Genomic DNA, 23,543 nt, shown 5'->3' on the forward strand with positions numbered 1-23,543 from the left:
TTCCTATCACTAGATCTTGTCAGCGATCCGGAAGGCTCAATTGCTGTTTTCCAGCTATCTCCGATCTGCAAGATGAAGATAAACCCAGAAGTGCCATCCCACAAAAAATAACTCCCTTCAGCTCCCTGACTGCAGTAGCTTGCTCAGCAGGAGGCTGCAAGAAACAAATGTTTAATCAACAGATTGCATTAACTGGAAGGAAATTGCCTTGAGCAATGTGCTCTGGCAGGTATCTGGTCTCTGTAAGAGACTGTCATCTCGAGAAGAGACGTGAAACCGATGTGAATCTGCCTGGTGCTACTGCAGCCAGAATTAGACACCAGCCCATAGATTTCCAGTAGCAGAGGCTTACACAGCCTACTTTTTCATTCCCAAACAAGCACGCCTGTGTTTTCCTCCTGCTCCCTTATTCTTGGAAAGCATGCGCTATGAATAGCTAGTTTTTTCTCTGCCCCAGCGCCACAAAACTGCCCAATGCTTTGACTCTTGGTGCCCACGACTCATCTGCCCCTCCAGCTCCCACCCAGCCCCACGGCTGAGCCCAGAACACCAGTTTTTTTGGGCACAGGATGATGGCACGATGCACACTGTGTGCACTTCTCTTCCTACCAGCAGACAGAGAGGTCTGGAAGGGGATGATGCTGCTGAGCGGTCTGCCTATGCGGTTAGATATCTGTGCAGCTGCTGAGCAGTGCCATCTGATGACTTTCAATTCCCTCTCCACCAGCAGACTCCTGTGCTACATCACAGGTTTCCCATGCAAGACCCAGCTTCTTATTCTGAGCCAAAACAGCCTTGTCTTGAAGGTCTTCCCTCGCTGTAGCACAGGGGAGCCCTGGGGCTCTTGCAACACTGCTGCGGTGTGAGGTGGGGAGGGTAGGAAAGAGGAAAAACAACAGGACATCTTGCAATACTCTCAAGGGGCTACCGCACTTCACAGCCTGTGAAAGTTCATTCCCAGCCCAGCTCACTTCCTCAGCTAGCATCAAGTTTACCACCAAAGCATAAACAAATAGAAGAGAAACCTTCACAGCTCCAAGTGCACCAGAGTCATCAGCCCATCAGTTCCTCTTCTCCATGTGTTGTTGGATAAACAGGAGAGACCAGCGAGACACCAGTACGCCAAAGCCTTTTATCTGCTTAGGTACCTCAGTGACCTTCTTCTGCCACCATTTCAGGACACTGCCAGGCTCCCAGGGAGCTCAGCCCTGCAAATGCTGTGGGACCTGACTCACGGCTTCCATAGGAGCACAAGGTTTACGGTCTTGATAGAGGAGAGCACAGAAAAACACAGCATGATTTGATCCTTTCTTTCCTGTTATGTTATATAGCCCTGCAGCCATCTCTGAAACATCTTTAGATGTAGGTGCAAATGCCTGTGAGGTTTGGATGTGAAAACAGCATCATGTAAAGGCTTCAGAGAGCCACGCAGCTGACAGACTGCTAGCACACATCTTCACTAAAAGGCAGCACGGAGTTGACCATTAGAGGGGTTATCAGCAGAGGGAATTGATGAAATCAGAGTGAAAGTGGTTTGGAGATGGGAGGGCTCTCCTTTGTTAAGCCCTGATCACAGCTGCAGCTGTGTGGGGTTGTTTGAGCGCTTGGGGTGTCCTCGAGGATCCCACACACCTTCCCAGCAGCAACCAACCTTCGGCAAGATCAGTCGCTCCCCCAGATCCAGCTCAGGCTGCACGCACTGGGTGGAAGAGCCGGCTCTTGGCAGGCCCTGCCCTGCAGAAAGCCTCAGGACCCGGCTTCAATGCAAGCAAGGAAGCCAAATGAAGCACGAGTGGCTCGGTGCCATAACGTACAGATGGCTTGAGCCTGTTTCTGCCGATGGCCGGCATGGAGCGACCTTGGCCCCGCTCCAGGCTGTCGATGATATCATTGTTGGAGACAAGGCCCCGCTCTCCACACCGCCACACAGAGCTGGCAGGCCGGGGCAGCGCCTCGCCGCCTTGCCACATCGAGATGCAGTCATGCACTTCACACGCGAGCCGATGGCATTCGGTGGCAGAAAATGTGGGGGCAAACCCAGGTTTCTCAGCAGGCAGCTGCCCCCAAAGGGAACACCCCAGAGCTCCCCAAAACAGCAGGAGGTTGTTAGGGCTGTTCTACCGCAGCCGTGCTTGCTTGAGGGAGTGCACGTCGCCCAGCTGCTCTGGGGAGCCTCACCCATGCTCTCCTAGTAAAAGGGGAGCAGTTGTGTCTATCTGTGAAATGTCACTTGCTAGCAGAAGCCTCAGAGGCCTTCATCACAGGGGGAGCCATGGGAGGTGTGTTTTCCGCAGCCAGAGATCATCATGGGCAATGGCAGCACCCCACCAACACGCTGCTGCGCTCACCCATGGGAGCAAGCCCTTTTTTTTTTTGTTTGTTTTTGTTTTTTAAATAATTCAGTCCCACCAGCTACTTTATTTGGGTTCATTTTACAGAGGGACCGGTCTGCATGGACAGCTGCCACTTTTAAAATAGGAGACAAACATATTTTTTGTCCCACCTCATCACCACCCTCCCACCCCCCAAAAAAAAAAAAAAAAAAAAAAAGACAGTCCACAAGCCTCTTGTGAGAAACATCTACTCCTCATGTTTAAGTCTTGGGACTAAGAAAAGTGAAGCCTGCAGTCTCTGACATTTCTTTCCTTGTCCCTTTCCTCAAATCACAATAAATCTGTCCAGCCTGGCTGCCAGCATCTGGGGGTGGAGGGAATTGGTTCTCCCAAGAAAGTTTTGACATCAGATTTCCATCTACGATTTGTGGTCCCTCTGTACTGCCTTCCAGTAGGATCCAAGTAGGGCAAGAAGGGGAATTTGACTCCTCACTTCCCAGACTCTTAAACGTTCCCTAATGTCAGAATTTATGATGAGAACCTGAGGTGACCCCATCTCAAACACCACCGAAATGGCACCCCTGACAATGCAAGCAGGCAGCCCTGCTCTCTGTATCCACCCCTAGTGGGAAATCAGGGATTTCATTCACCTCTCTGCAAGTCTCCGGCCAAAACCCAGCACTTCATTAAATCACTGAAATCCAAACTTTTTTTTCTTGGTGCTGATGAATCTCATCCAGACAAAGCTTAAAGCTCTTAAGCTCCCTCCCTCAAGAGCCTTTGCTGATGTATCTGAGAACATGTTTGTTGTGCAAACTGCAGCAGTTTGGAAGGAAGAAATAGTTTCCCAGCTCTAGAGGTGGAACTACACTCCTATTTCTGTGACAGTCATCATGTAAATCATGTTACAGGACCCAAGCAAAATTTGTCACATTACCCTCCAGCTCACCAATGGGAACCATAAAACTTGCCTTGAGAGGAAAAAGGAAATAAAATAAATGGGAAATTAGCTGATAATGAGTCAGGGAGCAAAAGATTTAAAGGGTTCCATTTCCTCCTCTCTTCCTCTCTGCCCCACACAGAAATCACCGAATGTCTCAGGGGAACCAGGAGGCTGAAAGGCAGTTATGGCTTTCCAGGTCCCACCCCTGTTTTTCTGATGACTCTGAGAGACAACAGAGCAGGATAAACTCGATTTCCCTCCTTTATGTAACCCTTAACCCCCCGTGCAGGAAGTCTAATAGACACTGATAGTGTGCAGCTCATCAGTGGAATAATCTCAGATATCCTTCCTGCCTGGGGGTGGGCAGCAACCTCCCCTCTTCCTCATTCAGCTGGGAGAAGAGGCACTGGAAATGAAAAAGAAGGAAACTGTGACACACAAGTGACATACAAATCTGTCATCGAGCCGCTGAGAGCATCAAATAGGGCAGGAGTGATTGTCAGCTACCTGGATGGGGCCAGAAGGGCTTGGACACGATACTGCTCCTTATCAGATCCAGCTGACCCAAAATAGCCATCTGGATTGATCCCAAGCTCAGGCCAGATAGGTTTTGGACTTTTTGTGCTGTCCTCAGGCCACTGCTGCACATCTCTGCCAGCCCTGCATGGGCTCTGCGCTCACCCCTGCCACCAGCATCCCCTGTGATCATGGGTGCTGTGGGAGGGCAGCAGGCAGAACACAAGCACCCAGGCAAAACACACAGCCATGTCCTACAGCACCCATGGGATTCACTGCAGGCAGGGACACCCCTGTGGAAGGTGACTTCTGGAGGAGCACCCACTGCCTTTCGCAGCAAGTCATCCTTCCCCATGGGAGACACGAAAAAGAGGAGGACAGGGAGGAAAGTCTTGTAGATATTTCTCCTGCATTCTGGTGAGAAAAATTCCACACAGGTTTCTGCTGTCCAAATATCAACTCCGCCTTTGCTAGAAAGGGCTCACACCAGGCAGCTCTGCCACATATTCAGACCATCCCAGCATCCCCTCCACGCTTGGCTCAAAGCTGCTTTTTATTAACAAATGTGAATGCCTTTAAAATAGTCTCTTCTGATCCAAGATTTTCAACTCAGATTCTTCCGTTCCTAAGCCCCAGCCAATTTTAAAACTGTTTTATAGGCATCTCTCCATATATTTGTTGTTTGTGCAGCTTTGAGCTTTCCAATCCTGCAGCTGCACGACAAGGTTTTGGGTCACTTAAAACAAGCCTAAGTCATTTGGGGGATATACTTTTGTCGTTACTCAGAGATGTTACATGGTGTTGTGAACTCTACTTGGAACCGCGGTGTGGTTCCGCCTTTGTATTAAATGCCTGAACAGGAAATAATGCAATATTATGTTAACAACTAATGCAATAATTGTATTCTTAGATATATGAAGCCCAAACACAGATGATGTACCGAGTCTTTCAAAATACAGAATTGTGTGCAGTTCTGAAGAAATACATGCAATAATGTTTCACCTCTGGATGAACACCATGTCCTTTTCATATAGGATATGAAATTACAGCCTTCATGTGAACATTTCTTCCACATACTCAAGACAGCTTGTTTCATTCAAAGCTAGTTTATCCCTACAAAACCAATATAGATGGTTGTATTTCCCCCTTCCTTTTCCAAAGCAAGCCCATATTTTCATCACCTTCATCTCTCTTTATGGGCTGGTGAGCATGTGGACACGTAACAAGGTTGCCTAACCCAGCAGCTTGCAGAGCTTCTCTAAACTGGATCGATGAAGTGACCCAGACCTCTGGGGCTCATTTGAACTCAAAAAGCCATAAGCACCTTCCGCTGCCAAGGGAACTCAAAGCAGAGCAGCTAGCCCTTCAGGTGGCTCCAAAGGGACACTTCCCAACAGGGACCCACACCTCCTCTTACATTGCCTGGGTGCCTGACAAACCCCCTGGGGAAGATGCCCCAATCTGTCACCAGTCAGCACTCCAAGTCCCAGCTGTGTTAAGCTGCTGGGCACCAGGAGCTACCCCAGTCTGGACTCCACGTGCAGCAGCAAGGAGCAGCAGTTTTCCTTCCCTTCTCGTACAAGTGTTCTGTGGATGCTGTTGTTACCAGGGCTCCCATGCACTTCATGCTCTTCTGGCTGCCTCATCATTGCTCTCTCAGTTTGAGAGTCTCTAAACTACTTTTGTATCTCTGCGAGTCTGAGAAGCAGTGGCTCTCCAGAGCCTCTCCTAATCACATTCACAGACTTGCACTTTGGGATGGTGCCATCACCTCTCCTGCACGAGGACTGGCAAGTCTCCCACGTGAAGTGCTGCTATCAATAAATCACTTGCATTTTCCACAGAAATAAAATAAAACCAAAAACTCCAAGCCAGTCACCCTATTTCAGCAGTCCTTGTAAGGGGAATAACCCTGCAGTGGGACCGTGTGTGCAGACTTCAGCCTGCATGTATACATCTCAATGAATGAAAATACATTTCAGGAAATAAGCACAATAGAAGCCCTCTATTATTATCATGGTGTTTACCAACACCAGCAACGTGTTTGCCTCCGCTGGAAATAGCACAGCTCCGCTCCCAGGAGGCACCTGGAGTTAGGTCACCACGCTGCATACAGACTGGTTCTGCAAGGCTCCTTGCTTCTGCCAGCAGTGAATTCACTTCTGCATAGTTATTGCTGAATATTTTAGACCTGACAGCCCTTTCACTGGGAAGAAGACCCCCAGCAGGCACATCACCTCCAGGTCCAGCTCAGAGACCATCCCTGGTGAAACTGCTGTCAGCACCAGCTATAGTTCCTGCATTAGACAGGACCAAGTTGGCAGAGCTCATGCTGCCTGGTCTCTTCCATCCCTTCTCTATTTTTCCAGCTGCGACACACCAAGACACAGAATTTACGGCTGGTTCTGTTTAGCCCCACACAGGTGTGGACTGACTGGGAGATGTGTCCAGGCTTTGCTGCTCTGAACCTCCCAGCAGTTTCTGTAGTCTATTACAGAAAGCACCTCGTAGGATGTACGCTCCTCTCATCAGCCATCAGGCTTCATGCTTTACTGCACACAATGCCAAGAAAAATCTGGTTTTCTTCCAAGCCACCCAAATATTATTTAGATTTATGCACTGCCATCGGAACTAATAAGATCTTCTGACACTTTGCCCTTTCAGGAGGAAAGCTGAGCCCTGAGCTCTGTGATTGGCATGCCCATACAATACATTTAAAATACTGCCAGAGTTACTATTCCAAGGCTATTATTCCCTCTGCTGGTTCTAGCTGACATACAATTGGTAGTGTTTCCACAGATAAATCTTCAGATCAATTCAAAAATAAAACACCAACAGGGCAAGTGGACTGCTTGGCAAAAGCAGCTTATTGCAGCTACATTTCCAGCTGCTTTTTTACCACTGGAAACTAATCCACACACTGGACAAAGCCAGTGGAGAAAGCCTCAAGGCAGGAATCTTTCTACCTCCCTTTGTCTCCTGCAGTTTCAGCTGAATTCAATACACATCATGCCCAATGCTATCACACACCATTGCTGGATCATGCCCGAGAAGAGGCTGCATTTCAGTTGATGTAAAAGCATTTTTTCAGTCTATTTTAGCATGAAGGTCACTAATGGAACAGAAACTGTCAGATCATTTCTCCTAGGAACCAGGGAGCAGCATCACTTCTGATCACAGCAAATGAAATCCTCATTACAGTCACACTGACTCTAAAGCAGGGAGCCATTTGGTAAATAGAGAGCTTTGTATCAGCAACATTTTCTGGTTAAATTAAGAATTATGATGCAAAAACGGCTTTACAGGCTGCAGGCCAGGTCACTACCTGCTTTTTGCTGACAAAGCTCTGTTGCAGTCAGGGCTGCCTGGCTGATTAACATCAGTGGGTCTCAGACCTGGAATAACCTTGAAATCCCAAAAAGGACTTCCTCATCCTGTCTTTATCAGAACCCTGTTAAGTCAGTGGTGGTTTTCCTGTTGACTTCACTGTAATCCTTATACATTATTTCAGTGAGCACACAGGTCAGAATGCAATGCTCAAGCACACTTACCCATTTTTCTCTAACTCCAAGACAAGTTCCTGGCCTTCTGCCTCAATCTTAACTTCGGCTCGGAATGGATGCTGCGTGCAAAAGAGAAAACGCCTGTTACTCAGAAATCATCATCACCACAAACACATCCACACACAGCAGTGCACCCAGGGGTACACTGAGCCCCTCTGGGTGCACACCATGGTCAGGACCATGTCATGGGACACCCCAACTCGTCCCAGAGGTTTACACATCAAATAGAGGAGCTAGCTAACCAAAGCCTCATTTGTTGTCACAGCAGGAAAAAAAAAAAAACAAAAAAAAAAAAAAAAAAAAACACATTTCTAGAAGCCTATTTCAGCACAAGAGCAATCACGCCTCTTTCAGAGATTTTCACAAAATTCTTTTACTCCCAGATGATGTCAGTAAGATGCAGGATCCCTTAGACATCTTCAGGCCCTCACTGTTTTGGGGACGGTATTTCACAGCTGCTCCCATATTAGTCCCAGGCTGCAGAGGGACTGGAAACCATGACAGCAGCTTTGTGGTGTGTTCAAGCACGCCAGCCACAGCCCTGGTTTGCAATCTGCATATAGCTCGGCTCCAAGTGAGGATGCAGGACAGCTGGCTGTGTTAATGCTGCTATTAGTGTTAACGGGAAGGGCCCCAATTTCTTAGCACAATGGCCAATGTATAACCAAAACCACCATTAAAAAAAATAATAATTCAAGGATAGAATACATTTCCAGGGGCCCAACTAGATGGCCTCTGCAGATCTCCAGGGTTTTAGCTCCCTCTCAAAGCAGAACCACTGGCTGAAGGCAGGTTTCTGGATCTGAGTGGTTACACATAAAGGAAATGGATGAATAACTCCTCAGAAGAGAAATAACCCATCAGATAAAAGACTTCTCTATTCAGCTGAAACCACACCCCCAAAAAATCCTGAAAACTGGTGAGAGATGATCAACTCTATTATTTCCTCATTCAGTGTTAGCGGGGATTTTGCAGAAGAGACCAACTGAAAGCATGACAGATTTAACAGGATGCTCTGTTAACAGGTTTGTCAGCCAGAGCCATGCTTGGGTGTCACTTCATTGATTCCAAGTTCAATTACAAGCTCCTCTGAAATCAGCTCCTGCTTATATTCTTTTGTTTCTGTCCTTCATTTATCAGGGCATTGTATCAGGCTCACACAGGTGATGCAGAAGTAAATACATTCAATCCATAAAACAATGGCTAATTCCAAGGGGCTGAGCTTTGGTTTACTGACTTACAGGTGCTTGGTATGGCCCAGGGTGGGTCTGTTGTTCTGCTAATTTGTAAGCAAGAGAGGCTGCCTTGCCCATAGCCAGGGGGTCTAAGGGTCTATTACTGTAACTACTCAAAGGTTGTGCAAACATTGTTATTACTAATAATGCCTTCCCTTCTCCTTCAATAAATACACTGCTTCAGAGTGCATTGATTGCAGTGTAACTGAAACATCCCAGCTGTACATACGCTTTGCTAACACTCATTTGGGAGCCAACAGGAATTTGCCTGAAACAAACCAAGCGAGACCCCTGAGACACAGCAAATTTATGTCAGGGCAAATGCTGTCCAGATGTATTCATATTGCTATCAATATGAGAGAGAAACAAAGCTTCCAGGCTATGTTGCAAGAATAGTTTTAAGAGAATTAAGAGCATGAGAAAGTCATTGCAGCTTTTTCTTATATAAAGTTTTGGAAATTCCCATTGCATAGGGTGGACAAAGCCTGGAATAACAATGCTTATGGAGAGACACCATAATTTTTCTTCAGAATAATGCCATAGCTTCCCTTTTCCTGGTTCACCATTTAAACATCACTTGGATTGTCCTTTCCCACTTCATTATGCAACTGATAACTTCTTGAAAGCAGCAACGCAGATGCTGGGAAAAGGAACTGTGGTTTGTGGTTGATGTTCAAATCTGGCATCCCAGCAGTTCCCAAAACGGCTGCAGACTACTGACACGCTGCTGAATTGCCATGTGTAAGAGGAGAGCGAGCTCTGCACCGACACAAACGGTGTGCAAGGCACAGGCTGCCAGAGGAGCTGCAGATGCTCCATCCCTGGAGGTGCTCGAGGCCAGGTGGGATGGGGATGAGGATGGGGCTGGGGGCAGCCTGGGCTGGCGGGAGGTGTCCCTACTCATTTCAGGGGGCTGGAACTGGGTGGGCATTAAGGTCCCTTCCTACCCAAGCCATTCAGTGATTCTCAGACCTGCACCTGAGCAGGGCGTGGGGCTTTGTGTTTGCAGTCAAGCACCCCCCAGCTGCGCTTCTGCTCCCCGCAGCCCCTCAGGCAGCAGGACCAAAGCGGGGGTCTCCCAGCCCTCAGCGTTAGTCCTCCCCCCTCTCGAAGCCCCTGGGGGTGCCGGCAAAGCAGACAGAAGCCGGCTCTCGCCACCCACCTTCTCGCCGCCGGGGCTCCCCAGCGCTTCCCAGTGCGGCACCACCACCACGGGCTGCGGCTCCGAGCCGGCGGCCACCTCTCCTCCTGGGGAAAAACGAGGCGAGCAGCTCACCAGCCCGGTCCTCGAGTGAAAAAACGAGGAACCGGGCCGGGGGGAGCCGGAGGAGACCCCCTCCATCCCACCCCATGCCATGCCATCCTCCCCATGCCATCCTCTCCATCTCACCCCACCCCACCCTATGGCATCCTCCCCATCCCACCCCACCCTCCCCAGGGCTCAGGCAGCAAGATGCACTTGTCCCCCACCCGGTCCCCCCCGCACTCACGGCGCGGTGGCTGCAGCAGCAGCGAGAGGGCGATGCCGCAGAGCAGCCCCCGGCCTCGCATGACTCCGGGCAGGAGCAGCTCCCCGGCCGCCCCGCGTATAAAAGCTGCCGGCGCAGCTTTCCCCTCCCACCCCCGGCCCTACAGCCGGCCCTACAGCCCCCTGCCTGGGGGTGGGGGTGCTGCTGCCGCCGGGTGTCTCCTCCTCCTCCTCTTCCTCCAGCCCGGCTCGGGGATGCGCCTCGGGTACCGGTGGGGGGAGCCCTGGGGGTCCCCCTCCGCCAGGCGCTGTGCCAGCACAGCAAGCTGACGGCCAGCAAAGGAGGGGAGACCTGCTGGATTAAGCAGACAAATATCTGCTAAGCTCCTGGAGGAGCTGTGCTCTGGCTCTGTTGGTGTATTTATTTTATTTATAGGTAACGCAGCCAGCCCCTTCACGGCTGAACCCATGTCCCCAGAGGCATCCTAAATCCCTTCTCTCCAGGGTAATGCATTGCCACCGGACGGCTGAAGGGATGCAGGCTGTGATTTATGCTGACCAGAAGCAAAACCAACCTCGTTGCCTCCCTCCCCTTTAGGCAGATGGAGGGACTGGGGGTGAGGCAGGGCTTGGGAGCACCCACAGCTCCTGGGCCCCGTGCTGCCCTTCAGGGATGGCCACTCACTCTTGTGAGGCTCCCAAAGGGGTGTCCCTGTCTTCTCCTGCACCCTTCAGGGCTGTCCTATGGGCTGTGTCCTCCATGCACCAGCTCTTTGGGATCTCAGCATTTCAGGGGGATGAGCCCATTTCCAGGTGGCATCAGCCCAGGCTGGGACACAGGGACAGGGACACTGGTGCAAAAGGTGCTGGCAGCCCCCAGCCCTGCCCTAAGGCAGAGCACAAACTGGTTGACGTTGCTTCTGCTGAGGGGAGTCCCCCGACCCTGGGTGCCGAAGATGCTCCTTGCTCACACTGAGCCCATGAAAGACAACTCCCTGCCCTATATCAGGTTATTTCTGCTCTGACTGCCAGCCAGCTCAAACTGCAGGCATGTTAGCAAGGCTGTGAGGGTGAACTGAAGTCCCTTATTTATTGATTTTTTTACTGGGCTGGGCTGGTGATACAATGAAAGGCATCACCTGCTAGTCATAGTCTTCACCTGCATTATCCATGAAACCCTTTCCATCCAGCTCTGTACTTCAAGTGCCTGTGTAGGTGAACCACCAGGAAAGCGGCATAAGACATGGGGAGAAATTTCACCTGGCTATATTTCTGAGTGAAATATTTAATTCAGAGAGGCCAATAGGAAATTAACAATCCATTTAGAATAAAGGCTGGCCAGATAGCACTAATGCTTTTGTCTCTTGTCCAGGGGTTTTCATATGCTCTTGAAACCATTGAGCTCTCTTTTATTGAAGGTCTATGCTTTTTCCTGTAACTGTGCCCACAGGAAATGTGCACGTTTATGTCTGCAGACCCCTTTTGCTTTATGGCAGTCCTACATGACCCCTCTCTCCCCTAGCACTTCGCACGCTGAGCTGAGAAACCTCCTTCGTCTCGTGAAGGTCTGCGTCCTTCCAGTATCGCTCTGGCAGAAGAAAGCGAGGACATCTTGGAGAGCCCTAGAGGGACTCACCAGGGTGAGTGGGCCATAAATGACCTTTTGTCAGACCCACAGCCTGGTCACACGTTGTCTTCACACAAATCAGGCCCTTTCTCAGAGCAAAAATTCAGGGAACAGATCAGCTCTTTCCTAAATATGTGGGGTATGCTGAAGGTAACATTATGAATAAGTAAATATGTAACCCAAATTTAGACAGCTATTCTGCTTTCATCCCTGAATTAAATTTCCCTCTATCCTAAGAAGAAAAAAAAAAATTTTTTTTGAAGAGGAAGATATTTGCTTGCACTGAAAGATTGTCACAAATCTTACCAATATTACTAATATTCGCAGGGGTTGCTCCATGTATTTCTCAATAAGAAGATCAGTTCAAAATAAATAAATAAATAAATAAATAATACGTTGAATGGAAGGAGCATTATTTGCTTTACTTTAAAATTTTTTAATACTTGGACCAATAACGAGCTGTTGGTGATTTCTCTCATCATTCAGGTATCATGAAAATAAAATCTGTGCAGTGTTTGCATTTGTTATATAGTGATATTTTTATCACTGGGTTTTAGTAATATGAGAATTGATATCTTAATTTATAATCACCAGAAACTCCCTCTATAAAAATATAACCACAGACTGTGCTGTTGTTATAAATAGTTTAATCTATATTTATATGATATATCACTTACATTGCTCAGACGTGGTTGCATGGAAAGATTTGGGGTATTCTAGCCCTATTAACAGCGCTCAGAAGCTGTAACGCTACCTGCCTCTGGCACGGGATGAGTCAGATCCTGCCCTGGACTATTTCTTCAAAAAGCTCTTGCTGAACTTAATGGGACATTTGCCTGATTCACAGAGCAAGATCAAGCTTTCGGTTATCTGGGAATTACAAAGGCTCAAGCTCATTTCCTCCAGAAAACTGATTTCCTGATTAAAAGTATCAGCTGGGAATTTGGGAGTCTGTTCCTTATCTCTGACATCCCTGTGATCAAGGCAAGGATACAGCTATTAGCTGCACCCCCCCCCCATACAGCACCCAGAGCAAGGGGCTGTGTGTGCAGCCTTTGGAAATCAGGTGTTTCAGTTTGCCCAGGTCAAAGCTGCTGAGCATGCTTTTGCATTGGGGTTTCTGCACTTACTCCCCACTTTAACACTATTATTGTTGGCTGGAAAGCCAAAGATGTTGATTCTCCCCTTACGTCCATAGTAATTTAGGAGTAAATTAGGAGTTAACCACTTAGAAGGAAAGAGGGAGGTAGACCCACATTGGAGAGTGCCTGCTAAAGAAACAGATTTATGTAGAGAATAACTTGGACATCTATCAGACTAAATGTTCAATAATATTTCATTGGAACTCTCAATTCAGAAATAGGAAAAGCTGCTGAATGAACTGCTCTTGAAAGCCTTCTGCTGACGCTGGAGGAAATGTTACCAAAAATCAAACTCTTAGAAAGAGAAGATGGAAGACGTTTTGTCTTCCATCACAACCTCTGCATTTCAGGCACTTGCACCAAAGAAAGAAATATTATGTCTTTGCCTGACTTGGGGGAAATTTGAAATCTTCTGTTTTTCAGAACATTTTTCCTCTTTCAGATCACTTGGAATGATCAAAGGAGGAAGACTGTGGGTCTGTGACGGGAACTGGTGATTTACCAGCAAACGTCATTATTTCAGGTCTTAGCACTTGAGAGAACATCTTCGGCAGCCCCAGAATCTCCTGTTTAGCTTTGCTTTTCCACCGTGCCCGTAGGATAGCAGGAATACTTGGAAGAGCCTTAGAGCAGCTGCCCTGCCAAAGAGGGAGCAGTGCTGTAAGATGATCAGGTACCAGGCAAGGGCTTGTCCCGATGTGCTGCTAGTGAAATCCTACCAAAATGCTCCCTATGCTTTTTTTTTTTTTTAAGGGTGGGCCACTGCTGCTACTTTTGCTTCATTCCTACAGCCAAGTGGACCTTATGGTACGAGGCTGGATGTGCTGACACGCTGCATCTCTTTGACTGTATTTGTATATTTCGAGCACTGTGGTCCTCTCCACACTGACTGCAAACTTCTCCAAGCTTGTGTTTTCTCTGAGAGTGAATATACCGAAGCAGTTTATTCTCATAAGAAGAGGAATGGGTATAATAACATAAGGGTTTTAATAACATCAAGGCCATAAAAATGTTCCATAACTTTGGAGCAGGAAGTCATCCCTGCAAAAGAACAGCCACAGGCAGTGGGCACACCGAGAAGCACTACTAAATATCTTGAGACTTTTCTAGAAGAAGGAGGAAAACAAACTTTGGAATATCTGCATCTGATATATATATATATATCAATTTGAGAGGCACACAAGGTGATTTTTAGTTTAGATTAAGGTAGATTAACAGCAGAGATGGCTGGGTCCAGTGCTGTAGTTCTACAGATACAGATCCCATATAACTGATCCATGACTTCAGCTCTACCTGGAAGGACAGGAAAGATCAGCCCTACATTTTGTTTCAAACTGACATATCCATGATGTTTTAAACCTCAGTCTTCTCTTCTTATGGCCTTTGAGGTATTAAACAGAGCAGATTTCCACTGAGGGTATAATGCTGTGTTTTGCTAAATGAGCAGCAAAGATCCCATTAGCAGATGGACCTGGCACAGCAAATGCTGAATCCCTTGGCCCACTGAAGCTCATGTACGTCAGCACCAGCTTCACCATTAGCACTGGGTACAACTGAGCAGCTCGGAGGCATTTCCCTTTAAACAGTTCAGGACACCCCATATAGGACAAAGTAAATGTGAATTGTTTTCTGGAAAGCAACCATTCTGGATTCTGCACTAGAATATGCACTGCAGTATGTCTTATATCCTATTCCATTGTGTATAAAAAGGAAAAAAGGGGGAAAGAAGTTGGATCTAGAGAATAATCCCACCAACAGCTGTTTTATACCCCGAAACGTACTTGTTTAGGAATTAGTCTGTTTGCCCACATGCATTCCTACAGGCCAGATCAGCTTTCAGTGAGAAGATAATTTAGTAACAGACACTTTCTACTATTTATAAGACTTTCTTCTTAACAATTCATCTGCATTACAGATGCAGTAGGAGCTGGGGGCTGTTTACAACACAGTTGCAATGTAGTGTAGGCAGCATTTACCCATACTTTTACATGTGGTCTTTAACTACAAAATGCAGTGGTTCACAAATGATCTTAAGCTTGGAAATGGAGCCAAGAGCCCAGAGAAGCATTCAAATGTTGATGTAAGACTAAAAAGCTAAAATGCAAAGAACCCCAAAGGATATCTACTCTGTCTTGATTTAGGCTTACCTTTTGAGGCATATGGAAACTTCATTGGTACCTGCCTTTATCAATAATGCTGTCCTAGTGGATGGATATAGGGGGCCTAAGTGTTAGGTTAGACAGGGCAGTCAAGGTGCAGCAGGTCTGGTGTGACAGCCTACACAAGACAGGATGTGCGGGATGAGACATCCGTGTAGCTTCTTCTGAATCATTTCTTAGAACGCTGCCAGCCCAGCATGGATGTACTTCTCCTTCTGCAGTTTTTAGCCCTTCCCATATTTCTGTGGTAGCTGGATTTACATAATTACAAATATACGTACACACACATATATGGATACACTTCCGTTAGTTGCAGAAATTGTCTAGAAAAATGATTTGAGGTAGTCGTTCTAGGCATGTGCAGTTTAGCTGCACTGTAAGTCTTCGAGTTAGATAAATCATGAATTACACATTCCCACTCAGTTCCATTGTTCATGGCTTAAAATGAAACACTATTGGTTTGTTGTTCAGGTGAGTTTATTCAAATAAACAACAGTAAAATAACAGGATTCCCAGAAAGAAATGACTATCCCTTTCATAAAACAGAAAAATAAATGTTAGTAACATTAATTACATATTTTGGTCAAAAACTTTTGAATTTCTTTACTCTTTGAGTACAGTACAGATATTCTTTCTATTAAAAGCCTTTGATATTCTTCAGAGAATTTGGTATTCTATGGATAATTCTTTACAGTAATAACTACACTCAGGGATCAAGTCACAATCCATTCATGTAAGTCACAGGGCTAGATCCCATCCACTTTCCACTCTCTGGGTGCTACCATACCTCTCCATACCTTCTGGACAATCCATTTTCATTAATGGAACTGGCTACAGACTAAGATATTACCGAAACCAATCTAAATTTTCAGTGCATTGTATAACATTCATACCACAAATGCAGAGTAGAGTTAAAAATTAACCAAATTAAGCTTAAAACTGACTTATCAAAGCAAAAATATAAAGCATTGCAGAATCATTCTTGACTTCACTTTCCAGGCCTCATAGTATTTTACTGTACTAAGAATTACATTACAGTCATAAAACAGAATTATTTCTCTTGCTAAAACTCCTAAAAGTAATACCTACAAAATTACAGCAAATACCATTACAATGTCTGTGAACAATAAAAGGCAGTATCCTGATTCAGAGGAGCATTATAAGGATGTGCTTAAACATATCTCTCCTCGGAAAGTACATTATCACATGCTTAGAGCTAAGTTCCTGTGTAAGCGATTTCCTGAGCTAGAGTCCAAACAATGCCCTGATGAACCAGGTGAAATTCAGGGGCTTTTACACCCCCCCAGTTTTTTATGTGACCTCTGAAAATACAAACAGATCATCAGAGTCCTCAAAATGACATGCACAGGTTGCTCAAGCTACATAGGTTTCCCATTGAACACACTCTGAAGATGATACTGACGAAAAGATTTATTTCCAATTCTGTATTTCCTTGGCTTATCATTTGTTTTAAAAATTACAGCTCTCGCAACACCTTTTCTTCTTCTTCCTCCTCGTCACTGTCAGTCACATTGACTAGCTGGATGCTGGAAGGAGTAGGAGGGGTGGCTGACAAAACATTCTCAATTGCTCCAATATCCAGTTGTGGCATGGGGCTTACACACTCCTCCTCACTGCGGCTGCTGCGACAGGTCACTTCCTCCAGCCTCTCACAGTTGTGTGAGTCCTGATGTACAATTTCCTCTGGGTATTCCCTGAAAGGATAGTCTCTGTCCAGAACCGAAAACTTCATCTCCTGTGTCTGGTACCTGTTTTCGTAACAGCCAAGACATTCTGGCACTGAGCTGGAGAAATTCCCACAGCCAAATGGAGGCCGGCTGAATGGGCACGTGCTGCAATGAAAGAGATTGAAAGCGTTGTTCAGAAATGCAGATTGCCTAGATTTCCATTCACTTAAGACAATCAGAATGGCGCTCATTTTTCTAAGCTAGTCATCTTTTTTTTCTTATATATATTAATTAAATAATATACTGGATAAAATAGAATCAGGTAAGCCTGCAGTACAGTAATGTACATGCTCAGAATGGTAAGATGAAGTACCCGAAATCAGTTTGTTACTTCTATATACCAAAATTTGTGACAGAGCTAGGGTAAAACACTCTTCTTTATTCTTTGAATGACCTCTTGTGTCTATTAAGTTGTTGTTAAACGCGTGGACCGAGAGAAAAATCTTTGTGCCCAGTATGTGGTTGTCAATATATTTAAGGAATTTACAGTGATTGCTACTAATAAATACACATATATATAGTAGATTGCAAGAAGTTACTAAGCCAAAATATAACTGTCGTTGTTGTGTCCTCTTGGAATTTTGATGACAAAATGACACACATATAATCTACATGGTGTTACAGAAATTGAGTGTGAGGACATTGGTACGTTCTGTGCATACTTAGCTTTGGAAATACCCACAGGATATTGCATGTGTTAGCTTGTAAGTTCTTTGATTAAGTGATTTTCTCTCATTTACTTCCCGGAGACTGCAAAGACAAACTAGCAAGGACTACTTACTTACGTAAGAATTCTGAAGACATTTCCCACTAGGCTGAATTTCAGAAATACTGGTAGTTATGACAGCTGCAATCATAGTAGCTGGAGACATCTCACATACCTACTTAAACTGAATCTGATCATTCTGAAAATATATTTACACTATCTCTACCTAACACTTTTCTGTCAAAATCAGATATAGTGCATCTGAGGTGCACAAAGTGGGGAGAGGATACTTCTATTTACCGTGGGCTTGGGAGTGCCAATTATTAAATTAGTATTTATTTAGTATATATAAATTAGCCTTCAGTAACTGGGCATGTGTTACAAACAGCCTCAGGCCAGTAGGTCCAACCACAGAGGAGCTATAGGAAGGTAAGAGCACCTCTCCTTCCTAGCACTGCATTCTTGCCTCAAGAACTGAAAGCTCCATCTACTTTCTGAAAACTGAAGCCCTTTAGCACTTAATCTGGCTGGTATTGAAATTAAGGATTGCATTACCTTGAGGGGAAATAGTAAGGTCCAGGTACAAAGTAAGGGTGATGAAATGAAAATCGAGGAGGTGCTCCAAACAGATTAACTGGCTGCCCAATGGGAGGACTCTCATAGAGACGTGAGTGAGGAAGAGGAGTAGCTTGGGAAAGAGGTACTCCTCTAGGACAAGCAGAAAGCCCTGAGTACTCCTTTGGGAGCTCAATGGTAGAAACGGAAAATCTGCCATGAGCAGTGACTGTGTTACTTGAGTTTCTACTGGAGCTCTCAACAAAAACTGGTGTAAGTCTCTTCAGAGGGCAGTTGGGTCCAGAAGATACATCACAAGCTCCTGTCTGAACAGATTCAGCAAAGTGCTGTGATGCAATTACAGGGTGCATGGGCAGGGTTGGAGCTGGAACTGCCAATGATGTGGTGCTCGCAAAAGTAGACTGGAAAAGGGTAATTGGACCTGGACGTTGAACAGAAGAAGCTGGCAGACGGATGGCAGAAAGAGCTTCACCTTTCAAAAGGAAACAGAGCAGTTATTTATCAGACACAAGTAAAGGAAGAGATGTCACAAACAGTGGCATAACAAAACCAAAATCACTAGGGCCAAAATCACATTCTCCAAATCACTTGCTAGCACCACTTCCCTGCAACTCTCAGTCACGCATCACTTGGCCTGTGCATGTTCTGACCGGTGGTTTTGGAGTCCACACACTTAAGCTTCCTTCAACAAGAAAAAAATGGTGAACAAATAATGGATTGGCTGGTGAGTGTTGAGGCTGTGAGACTAGTGGGGATTGTATCTTATTCTGGAATAGCCACAGAATGGGGCTGGAGTGTGCACTTAGTGCCTGAAGCTCAGAACACCTCCCACATTTACCATCTGAGATGGAATAAGCCAAATTCCTAATAAATCTGCATGGTGCGAGAGCAGCAGTGAGGAGCAGAAGCAGTAATTAAACACACAGCTCTCCAATATATTTTCTTACTTGTTTCACCAATGAACGCACCCGCTAGCCAATCTCACTGAAACATTTTGCAGATGCACACCTGAGATCATGTTGTATGTTAAAGGCTGCCTTTGTACAGTAAGATTTCAAAACATGTTGCATTAGTGTCTTCAAAAACCAATCCCTAGTCCAGGAGTCTAGATTCTGAGTCAACTGGACTTAAATACTTCCAGATTTTACAATTTGTATTTAAGAGTGATTTCAACCACAGTAGGATAGTAAACTCTAGAATGAAACATAGTAGCTTGTGAGGACACCGTAATATCATAGAATCTTGGAATCATAGAATATCTGAGTCGGAAGGGACCCACAAGGATCATCAAGTCCAACTCCTGGTCCCCAAAGGACCTCCCAAAGAACCACACTAGCATAAGAACACAAAAAAATGCCTTATTTAGTCAAATTTACAGAATTATTTGGGAAAGAATCACATCCTAAGCCAAAACTTCACCTGAACAACATAGGGTGCTCTCTTTTACATCTCCAAATACCACCATCTAGCATAAACAGGCATTTAGTTTTCTTGTCTCATTAGACTCACTCGAATCAGTATATGTAAAGAGGAAAGGTCCAGTGCTTGGACCAAAGCTACTTGTTGTGATCCACTGTCCTTGCACTCAGAGACAGAGCTCTTTCACCACAAAATGTGAGGAGCTGCAGGTTAGCTGCTATATTTGCCTGTGGGCTTTCATGGCACACCCTATTTCACTGCCCATACGGACTGGTTATAAAAAGGATCTTTCCAGGTTAGATGCAACTTTACTAGGCAGATTCCTAATTTTAAAAATCATTCAGTATTGAAAACTCACAGACTGGATGTCCAATACTGTTCTGAACAGTGGGGATGACAATAGAGTATCCAGGTGATTGGAAGGGAAGAACAGCAGCTGGATTTGTAGTGATGATACTCTGAGTGGTGCCGGAAAGTAGACCTGAGACATTCAGTGGAAAACGCTTCCTTTTGCCTGGCCGTGGCTGATAAACCCAACCTGTCAGAGATGAAAAAGATGCAGACACCCCGTTTATGGGATGGTCTCTTTTTTACGTAAAACCACTGTAGCCATAATTCTGAAATATGTAAAAAAAAGTGTATTAAAAAAAAAAAAAGAAAAAAAGAAAAGAAAGAAGAGTCCCCAAACTGCTCCAATAGTCAATGGCAAAACTCCATTTGTGTCAGTGAGCTAGCAAATGGGGAATTTTAGCAGAGGAAGAAATAAAATGGACACGTTTGGGCACTGTTTTTATGTTACTGAATCAAAATTGTTTTGTGACACACATAAATACAGAACAGTGGGATGTGACATGGCACAACTAAGGAAAGCGTGCAATGGAGAACACAGCACTGCATGGTGGGCTTCCAGTCCAGAAGAAAACCATGGCTGTATTCAAAATGTGAATCTTTCCTGATTTTTTTCCTTACCCTATAAAGTTAACATAAACCTGCAGGTTACAAGAGGCAATGGAAAATATGGCCCACTGGGAATCCTGTAGAGATTTTGGCAATAAGAAGTACATTGGCCTCTGACTTACAACACTGATAAAGCACTAGCAGACTTTTAAACATATTGTTTTTTACTGAGCAGCTGTTTCTTACACAGGCTAACAACTCAGGCTAACTCTCAATGCTACCTTAAAGCCCCTCCCCAACCCCCTTTTTTTTTTTGGAAGGGTGCAAGGAGGGAGTGCAGCTCTTCATCTTTTTTTTTTTATTTATGACATATTAATCATGTCTTATCTACCAGCATTACCCTAACAGTGAACTAGCAGGATTATGACATCACAAAGGATTATGACACCTGATGTCTCAACAGCTCTCACAATGTGTTCACAATACAAACACTTGTGCTTTGTTTTGTTAGCGTCCTTTTAATTAACTGCAGTGCTATGAACAAATTAATTTTTTAAGGGTCCAAATTTTTAATCCTTTTGGCAAAAGGTTGAGGAACAACATATCCCACACTCTTACTTGTGAATCCCCAGTCTGAAAGTTGAAGAATCACACAGAGTGCAATGCCATCTGTGCTTCCTGCCCACTTTCCATTCATTGTTTTTAAGGAATGGATACATGTATCACCACAGACCACCTGGGCAGCTCTTTTTGTATCCATGTTCAGAATAAACTGTATCTAGCCATGAGGCTTTTAACTCATGCAGGAGATGCTATAGCTGTGGTGGGCTAAGGATGTATGAAACCTTAGAGGCTATAAAGGATGCCATGTCATTTATGGATGCTTTACGAAAGGAATATGCTTTCAGGTACTATAAAGCTGATAGAATGACTGAGTGCTTGAAATTTTTGTCATGTTTTCCAACTCTACTATTTACTCTAATAAAATAAATATTTTTTTTCTAGAAATCCTGCACTTCTAAACCACTAAGATAAATAAATAAATGTTTACCAGGAAATTCCTCTCTGTGCCTTTGTTTTATTTTCCTAGCTTCATCATAATAGGGCTGTTTCTGCTCTTCACTCAGTTTGCTCCACTCCAACCCGAGCTGAACACTGATTTCTGCGTTATTGGCAGTCGGGTTAGCTTTGGCTAGAGCAGGCCGATGAATCCTAGCCCACACCATAAACGCATTCATCGGACGCTTTACGTGGCCACTTTTGTCCTTGCTAAATGGAGTATCTGGCATTCCTATGCAACAAAATGAGGAAAGAGGATTATCTTCCAGGCAATATATGTGGTACAGGTTACACTCAGTAATATATCGAGAGGATATTTGGCAATAGTTTAAAGAATTACTAGAGCTTTGGGACACATAAAACTCAGTGCATGTTTGGAGAGCACTTCCTGAAAAGTGCAAGGGAGTAAGTATCTCTATAACCTCCACTGAAACACTGCATAAGGAATCATTTACATGGACTTTGTTGTTTAATCTATTTTTAAAAATATGATAAGTGACTGTTAAAGACAGCTTGGTTTCCACTTGGCTAGACTGTTTTCTGTAACTTATCAATTCATAAATTAAGCACTGTATAGCACAGACATATCACTACAAATTTGTCTTCACCACTAGAACTACGTATCCAAAAGCCCTAATGATGCTGGGATGAGATCTAATGATGTTATATCTCTGGTTTCTCAGCTGCTGCTGTTGCTGCTCGAGGTTTCTATTTATTCATTTACCTTTTCCTCTCTCTTTTCTCAGATATGGACACTCAATTTGCTGGGTGAATCAGTTTTACCAAATGCTTTACATGGCACCCAGCTTTAGGTCTTTGCAAACAGACTGCATTTGAAATGAGCTGCTGACATTACGAACATCCAGACCTTTCACCACTGATCCCTCAGCAATTTCCTCTCTGAAAAAGGCTTAGAAATAGACTGCTGTTCCACATTATCAATAAGGGGCTGAAGTATTTAGATCTTTAGGATTCCACTTTAAGTCATTCGTTTCAAAAGTGTCAGAAGTATAAATTTTAAAAGCCTTTTCTTTCCAAAAAGGGTAAGCTTTTAATCCAGATGATATGAAGTTTGTCACTTAACACATCCAAATTCTCTGGGAGAAGCATACGAATGCTTCATTTTAAGGATCAACAGATGTCTAAACTTAAACTTGCCATCAAAACTCGGTGTGATTCTGAAGTTATGAGGGGGGTTAATACAGTCAGGGAGCAAACAGACAAAGCTGAATTGATTTGAGCCAGCAACCAGAGCTCTGTGCTCCTGAATACGCACACCCTACCTTGAATTAGAGTCTTACAAGTGACGATATACTCAGAGAGGTGGCTCTGTATCTTTTTTTTCCACTCTAGCGTTATTTTTTCCATTTTTTTTTCCACGTTTTCCCACGTTCAGCCTGCCAGCTGCTGGCCGCAGCCCTACAACCCTGCTTTCCTCCATACCTGAGTCGGAGGGCAGCACAGTGAGGGGCACGTTTTTGGTCTCGATTTTCACCGCCGGCTCGAGCAGCGCCTGCATTTTCAGCGGCGCTTGCTTCGGGGCCACCTGGGGCCCGCGGAGCAGCTCGGCGGCCAGCGGGCCCTGCACCTGCAGCGGCCGCAGCACCAACGGGACCCGCAGCGCCTGAGGCACCACCCCGGGGGGCTCCCCGCGGGGCTGCGAGGCCGTGAGGCCCCCACCGGCAGCGGGCCGCGGCGGGGAGCCGTGAGGGGAGCCGTGAGGGGAGCCCCCCTCGCCCGCCTCCGCCCTGAGGGCTCCCCGCGGCTCCCCCGCGCTGCCCCAGCGCCCATCCCCGCCGCCCCCTCCCCGCCCCGCAGCCGTTCGGGGGGCGCCCAGAGGCTCCCCCGCGCAGCTCCCCGGCTCCCTGCCGCCCTCCGCAGGGGCCGCGGCTCCCCACGGGGCCCGCTGGGCGCTGAGGGGAGGCTCCGCCAGGGGCTCCCCCCGCTCCCCGCCCAGCCCCTGAGGGCCGGGGCCGGGCCCCTGCCCGGAGCCGCCGCCGCCCCCGCCCCGCTCCATGACGCCACGGCCGTTGCCCGCCTGCGGTTGGCCGCCAACGCTCGCCGCGCCCTCGCGCCGCCGCCGCCGGCCAATGGGAGCGCGCCTCGGCCCGCTTCGCCCCGCCCACTCGCCTCGCAACGCGGTCGCTATGGA

General features: G+C 46.0%; 2 protein-coding genes across 2 annotated transcripts in view; both read right to left on the reverse strand.

The window, feature by feature from the left end:
- The window catches only part of ADAM19 (ADAM metallopeptidase domain 19), a 29,865-nt gene extending 19,591 nt beyond the window's left edge, over nt 1-10,274 (reverse strand). Inside the window, exons 1-3 of the mRNA XM_068697972.1 lie at nt 10,081-10,274; nt 9,753-9,838; nt 7,344-7,414 (exon numbers count right to left, since the gene is read on the reverse strand). Coding sequence (XP_068554073.1) covers nt 7,344-7,414; nt 9,753-9,838; nt 10,081-10,141 — 218 coding nt within the window. The 5' untranslated portion in view covers nt 10,142-10,274. The remainder of the gene's footprint in view (nt 1-7,343; nt 7,415-9,752; nt 9,839-10,080) is intronic.
- A 4,028-nt stretch (nt 10,275-14,302) lies between these two features.
- Nucleotides 14,303-23,491, reverse strand: SOX30 (SRY-box transcription factor 30). The gene is made up of 5 exons (XM_068697976.1): nt 22,835-23,491; nt 21,384-21,623; nt 19,794-19,973; nt 17,996-18,488; nt 14,303-16,839 (listed from the first exon to the last, which is right to left on the reverse strand). Exons 1-5 carry the CDS (start codon nt 23,406-23,408, stop codon nt 16,464-16,466), a joined length of 1,863 nt encoding a protein of 620 aa, XP_068554077.1. The 5' UTR covers nt 23,409-23,491; the 3' UTR covers nt 14,303-16,463.
- Between the last annotated feature and the right edge of the window lie 52 nt (nt 23,492-23,543).

The sequence above is a fragment of the Anas acuta genome, chromosome 14, assembly GCF_963932015.1.
Source record: "Anas acuta chromosome 14, bAnaAcu1.1, whole genome shotgun sequence".
Classification (NCBI taxonomy): domain Eukaryota; kingdom Metazoa; phylum Chordata; class Aves; order Anseriformes; family Anatidae; genus Anas; species Anas acuta.